Here is a 7,237-nt window from a genome sequence, read left to right on the forward strand (position 1 = left end):
CGTCTCCTGCATCGGCAGGCGGACCCTCAAGCACTGCGCCACCAGGGAAGCCCAATTGTTTTTAAAAAAACATAATTTGATAAATACTTTTACAATGAGATCAAGAAAATATTACTTAATTCTTTTCTATACATCAAGATTCATATGCAGAAAACACATAGCCCTCGACTGAGAACTTAACCAAGAGTGAAGTTAATTAAAAAAAAATACTTCTACAAAGTTTGAAAAGAGTGAGTTTAAAAGTTTAAAGTTACAGTATTATTTCGGCTCTTACTTTACTAAAAGCAGTTTTTAAAATTATCTTTGAATTCAACTAAGTTTTTAAAATCAATTTTACTTAAAATTCCAAATCAAGCTTTTCTCTGCACTTAGAAACATATTACTGGCCAACCTGTAATTAAGTAAACTATCTCTAAGTGGGATAATTTCTTCTCCTTGCTCCACATGAAACTTAACAAACAGAATGTTCTCAAAAATTGCATAAACTGGCATTTTTATTTTTAGATGACTGGCTTCCAACTGGGGAGAAGTTCTTGGGTATGGAATGGTAGTGAAGGAAGGCCTTGATCTTCTGGTCCAAGCGTCCAGATCCTATCTTTCTCCATCTGACAAAAACTCTTCCCTTTAGAGAGTGGTTTCAGAATGTTGCTTATACCTCACAGATATTGGTAAGAGACCTGAGTGGTGATATGGAATTTTTCTTTTATTGGTGGGGAAATTAAACAGCCTTTGGTTTATGTAGCAGAGTAATAACCCTGAGTATATGTAATGACAACTCTAAGACACCCATTTGCAAATGCTAAACAATAACGGTGTCTTAAGAAGAGTGGCTCTAGTGTATTTGTGTTTGGAGGTCTTTTTATTGGAAAATACTTTAATATTCTCTTTTCTGTATTTTCAACACTAGTAAAGTGCCCTGAACTCAGCAAGATTTACTGAAGATAATGACAAGAGTTTCAACAGCATATAAAACTTTTACCTCCTGTGTGCTCCTCATGGACACACGACTTTATTGGTGTCTCTGCTTCTGACCTCCAAATCAGGCTGGTCAATGACTGGCCTTTACTAGATCTATCTAGAATACCAAGGACATGGCGACCAATTGTTTCTTCAACAGCTGCTGTTGTCTTTACAACTTCTAAGAGGATCTTCAGAAGTCTGCTATTAGCTTTCTGAAGTGTATACCTGTATAGATAAGGAAACATTTATTAAAATATTTAATCTTTTTAAAGCAAACACTTATGCTCCACAAAAAAATACACTACAAAATATTTGACTTAAAAAATAAAACTTCATATGATCCTATTACAATAATATGCAATAGCACTTACAATGAAGTGCTTTTTGTATTTATTTTATAATTATAAATTCTGTTTTCTTCTGAAAAATTTCATCAGTGAACTATAATATTTTTTGAAAATGTGCAGCATTTTACTGCCCTGAAAGAAATCAAATAACTAAAATTGTAAGCCTAGAGTTTGCAAATTAGAAGAAAATTTTAGGGAGATGCAAAATTTCAGTTTTAAAAAGTGTGGCAGTACCTAAGCACATGCAAGTTATTGAGCTGGTAATACCACTGATGGTTACTCTTATATATTTTACATTTAATCTTCTTTTATGTTAAATAATATATTTTAAAATAAATGCAAAAATTCCACCAGAAAAAAATATGCTTGTATTTCTGTAACTTAATGGTGATGATCTACATGGTTAAATTACAGAAACAGGCAGAGACCTGTTTTTAAAAAGGTCTATAGTACAATTTCATTATCTGCTAACACCAGAGGTAATATACCCCGCGCAGTTGATTATTATATCTGCTCCAGAGACAGAAACTTCTCAAGTTACATATACCACACTCATTTCAGCCAGGAGAAGGAACCTATTTTCAACCAAATGGAATTAATAGTGCATCTCTCGTTTTTTACAGGTAATACATTCTTATTTTAAAAAATTTTAAAAATGCTCCTAACCACCCACCAAAATATCTTAGTACTCACAGATAATCACGGTTAACATTTTAATGCCTAGCCTTCCAGACATTTTCCCTCCTCTTCCTCTCTCAGAAATACAGACATTTTAAAAACAAAAATGGGATTATCCTGGACAAAGTGTTTTCATAAGCTTTCATTTTTCCTTAACACAAACATCTTCATGTGTCAAGAAATATACTTCCATAAACGGTGACTCAGAAGGTTAACTGATTAACCTTTTGAATAACTAAACAACTCTCTTGTCCTAACAGCTTAATTCAACAAAGGTACTACAGTGGCAAACTATATATTTAATACATGGAGACAAAATAAGAAACTTTCATGTTAAAGGTCCTCTGACTTAAGACAGTTTCTCTCTCAACTTCACACTATGCGAGATCACTGACAAGCTGGTTAAAGGATATCTGTTTTCACAGGCACGGTGAAATAACTATTTTAAGACAAAGTAATAAATGGAGCCGTCTTCCTTCAGTATTTGTCAAGTGAAAAAGACAGTTCTATTTTTACACCTAGATCAAGTTCTCTGGTTACATAAGCAAGGAGATTAAAAATAAAACTCTAAATAATTTAGTTATTAGTAGGAAGTAAGTAAAGGGTTTTATTTCTATAACTTTTTCTGAGGTTTCGTTCAAGCCCCAAACACCCCCAGACTAGGATAATTTGAAAATATTTCTACATAAGAGAAGTGATTAAAATTAATATGATGGTAAAAAGAAATAAATAGGAATACTCATTTATCAACACTCACTACATAAATTCCTAAAAATTAAACACTGTATAATTTTTAAAATATACTAGAGATAAATAATATAAAATAAACATTTTGTTTATTTTATATTGCCACGGTAACTCTAATTTTCATACACTGTCTTTCTTGTTTGAGTTCCATACTGACTGTGTTCCATACTGATGATCCAATGGGGAAGCCAAAATCTTAGGGGCCAAATTCCTCCATGCAAGCTGAGGAAGGAGGTTAGGAGGACACAGAGGGTTGACAGTCACAGATTGGAAAAGGAGGAAATTAAGTTAGTAGATATAAGTTTTAATTTAAAATTAGAGAAATTATTTTCATTTGACCAAAACAAATTTTAAAATACTGTGCTTAAACTCCTAATATTAATGTGGGGTAACTATTCTCATTTTCATATTAATCTCTATAAAATCAAAGTAAGGGAAAGTTTTGTTAACATCGGATCATTAATTTATTCCTCTAAAAATGTGGGATGTGGATTAAAAGGTCTCATCTGTTATAAAGTAAATGCATGAAAGAAGTTAAATGCAGACTATCACTAAAATCATTTTTTTTCTCGTCATGAACAAACCAGGGGGTGGCTTATACTGAATGCATGTCCAAAGAGTGAAGGAATAAACTCATAAGCACAACTTTGTTTTTTAGGATAAAAAATGGCATATGAGCAGAATAAAATTTATCAAGAAAGGTTCAATAACCAAAGAATGCTTTATCATTCATTGAGTGAAGTATATGATTAATATCCAATAAAATTACTTTATATACAAAAGATTTTTTTAATTTGTCTATTTAATCATCAAAAACTGACTTTTTACATAGAGTACAATGTACAAATAAATGTACAAAATAAAAATAAGGACAAATAAAGTTTATAATATTGAGACAACTATTTTAACTCACTTTACATTGAAAAAATATGCATTCTGTATACCTTTCAGTGGACAGAATTTCAGGAGGCACCTCTTCAGGTTTTCTGTCCAATTCCTTTTCTTTAAAGGTCTGCTCCTCAATTTCTCCTTGGTTTTCATTTGCATTCTGTTTAAGTTTGTAAAAAGATAGAGAGGACAAAACAGAAAGAAAACCTGTCATCTTGGAAATAGCATGTCATTCTTCTATACTGTTATGACATGAAACAGAAGAAACCTCTGCGTGCAAAACAGATACTGTTTGAAATAGTATTTAACTATATTTCATCAAGAGATTAGCATTATCAAAAAAGATAAAAACAGTCTGGTGCACAGATGAAAAAAATTTTAATGGGTTCAAGCTAAGGCATGCTATAATGCAACAATAAAGTTTGTTAGGTTACTCTGCTCCTTGGTGAAACAACAGCTGTTGCTAAACCACTGTCAGATTCAAATTACCTTAAATGGAATGTAAGGCATCTTGACCCCACCTACCTTAAATGTAAACAATCACAAATATGTTAAGCTCATACCTATAAAAAATACATTTCACACAAACAACAAAGACACACAGATCCTACTGCATTGTGGATCCACTGCTCCTAGGTGGGTCAAAGTCCATACTACCTGTGTTTGCGTACTGCTGTTGCGCAGCTCACAACACAGCTTCTCTCTTCCAGCTAGAGACAGCTGCTTTAGTGCTTCCAGCTCCTCTAAAAGCACCCTCTCTCTCTCTGAAACCAGGTTTTCATTATCTATTGAGGATCTCTAAATAAGAAAAAAGGTCATGAGAGAATATTGTTTGTGATAGAAGGAAAAAGCAGGAATATTAAGCAGACTTCTTTTAACCCCCTGGAACCAACAGGCCCTGGTTCTACTCTGCTTCATCTTCCATGATTAGGGGTTAAAAGCATATATAAAGTTCAATGCAAAATTTGAAACTTAAAAAAAAGTTAATTAGGCCTAAATATTGAGCAATTTTTGCAGCTCAATTAATATTATTTTTATATGCAAGTTTTGCATTGAAAATTCAGAAGTTTAAATTCACAAAATGCAATGAAGAAAAGCATAATTTTTCCAAATGATATATCTTATGTTCAACTCCCAATTTTCCTATTATTCTATATCTGAAACTATATTTCAAGAGTTCTCTATTTGTTATCTCTTGTTGTAGCTTAACTTTTCAAAATAAATTGAATAAATTTGTTTTTATAAGAACTTTTACATAAATATTTGCTTTTCTACGATGATTTTGTGAGTATATTATATACAGCAATTGAAAAGAATCCAGCTCCCAAATACCAAGGAATATGTAAATTTAGTCAAGAAAGTGGTAAGAACATCATGTAAATTTGCATTTCTCAAATCAAGAAGAGATGTTTCCCTGGAGAAAGTTCCAGAAACATACTACTTCAGATTTCCATTCATGATTAAAAAGATAGAATAAAGATAGATAAAGGTAAACCTTGGAGATGCTAATTGGTGGACTCACAAAACTATAAATAAACATGGGAAAACTGAGTATCAACTGCACCTCAGCACAAAGAATTTCCAAAACTGTCAAAGTACTTTTGCCATGTATGGTCAATGGAATGTTTAAAAACAAACAGCCATGTAACCATTTTTTCAATGCCTAAAAAGGCAGATATGTCAAACAGTAGAGAGATAGTGCACTCCAAGGTTGAGTTAGGTGTCCCTAACAAGATCTTAGGCTGTTGTGCTGGTGGAGTCTGTTCCTGATGTTAAATATTTGTATTTATTCATATCACGGCAATAATTCTGACTTAAAAAAAAAAAAGGTATATAAAGAACAATGCTATTTTAATTGGGGAGGAAAGGGACTCTGGGTCCCATACCTGGGCTAATTGTTTATTCAGCCTCTTGATCTCTTCTTGCAGCTGTTCCTGGTCTTCTCGCTGTCTCTCCATCTGCCGCATGTGTGCCTGCCTTAAAAGTTCCGTTGCCTGTTGATGTTCTTGGTATTGTCGTACAAGTTCCTGCCTCATATCTTCTAACTGTTCTTCATTTAACATTAGCTGTCTAGAAGCATCCATACGTGATACCAAAATCTCATCATGGAGCTGTAACAGTAAAAAATTAATTAATTAATTAATTAAAATTTCAACCATAAAACATTTTGTGGAAATCTGTCAGCACTGATATTTTAAATACAAATGAAAGTAATTCTAATACTAACCCCACAAAGCACCTCATTTTAAAATTCCCATTATTAAAACTAAAAAATAATTTTAAAAATTTGTCTTGATTATAATTTCAAATCAATGTGAAGTTTTAGTTTATTATCATTATACATGTTGTTCTCCAAAAGCAAAGTAACTATCAGTTATTTCAGACGTAATCTAAGGTAGGAGAAGAATTAAGGAAGACATTCAAGATTCCTTATACTCTTAATGAATAACTCCATTATTTCTCTTGACATTTTATAAGGAAATAATATAAATGGAATAGTTATATTTTAAAATTAAATTTATAAAAAGAGAAATTTTATCTCTTTATATTATGCAGTGGTCATCGGAGTACTACAGAGAAATGCTTGATAAGAAACACTTCAATAATTTTTATTTGGAAATAAAAGCCTTATATTCCACTTTCTCATTCTCATAAGAAGTCCACTCCTTAATGGGTTTCAACAAGTACCTCAATTCCTGAAGAGCTACTACTTAAACAAGTCATTCTGCCTTGAACAGTTGCTTGCAAATTAAAGAGGTTTACATGGTTACCTCACAACTTTGCACTTCATAAAGAGTTGACAATTTTAATTGAATATGCCTCTAAAAAGATGTAACCTATCATGAACATGAATAAAAAATTTGGGGCTTCCCTGGTGGCACAGTGGTTGAGAGTCCGCCTGCCGATGCGGGGGACACGGGTTTGTGCCCCGGTCCAGGAAGATCCCACATGCCACGGAATGGCTGGGCCCGTGAGCCATGGCCACTGAGCCTGAGCGACCGAAGCCTGTGCTCTGCAGCAGGAGAGACCACAACAGTGAGAAGCCCATATACCACAAAAAAAAAAAAAAAAAAAAGAAAAAAATTGAATTAAGATAATTTTAAAAGCAGAATTTACTACATTCTGTTAAAGGCCCAAACAGTTAAGGTATAGACATAGGACAGATCCTCCATTAATGAATAAGTAAAGAAAAAGAGTATTAGTATAAATAGAGTAGAATGCTTTAAATTTTCTTCTCAAATGGGTAGCTTTTTCCTTGTGATATTATACTATTAAATTAAGCAAATCTTTTAATCATACATATTGCCAAATTGTAGTATAACTGATCTTGAATTGAATGAAACAAAATTAATGTAGGTATAGCTTACAATGAGGTTTTATCATGAACAATGTGTACAGGACAAATAGGAATACTATGAATCTGACTAGTTTTATTTAATAATAATACTAAGTCATTTATTCTTACCCTTTAAAAAATCCCAATTTGAGACTGAATTGAATACTTATCTTCTCCATTAAGCAGTATTACTGTTAATATTTTTATAGTGAGGAAAGTCACACTTTTTTTTTTTTTGCGGTACGCGGGCCTCTCACTGTTGTGGCCTCTCCCGTTGCGG

General features: G+C 32.7%; 1 protein-coding gene across 1 annotated transcript in view; it reads right to left on the reverse strand.

Moving 5' to 3' along the window:
- The window catches only part of AKAP9 (A-kinase anchoring protein 9), a 151,628-nt gene that overhangs the window by 64,104 nt on the left and 80,287 nt on the right, over positions 1-7,237 (reverse strand). The window contains exons 18-21 of the mRNA XM_007461897.1: positions 5,507-5,731; positions 4,278-4,418; positions 3,677-3,780; positions 974-1,185 (exon numbers count right to left, since the gene is read on the reverse strand). Of these exons, the coding sequence (XP_007461959.1) occupies positions 974-1,185; positions 3,677-3,780; positions 4,278-4,418; positions 5,507-5,731 (682 nt within the window). The remainder of the gene's footprint in view (positions 1-973; positions 1,186-3,676; positions 3,781-4,277; positions 4,419-5,506; positions 5,732-7,237) is intronic.

This window comes from Lipotes vexillifer, unplaced genomic scaffold (genome assembly GCF_000442215.2).
Source record: "Lipotes vexillifer unplaced genomic scaffold, Lipotes_vexillifer_v1.1 scaffold663, whole genome shotgun sequence".
NCBI classification, from domain to species: Eukaryota; Metazoa; Chordata; class Mammalia; order Artiodactyla; family Lipotidae; genus Lipotes; species Lipotes vexillifer.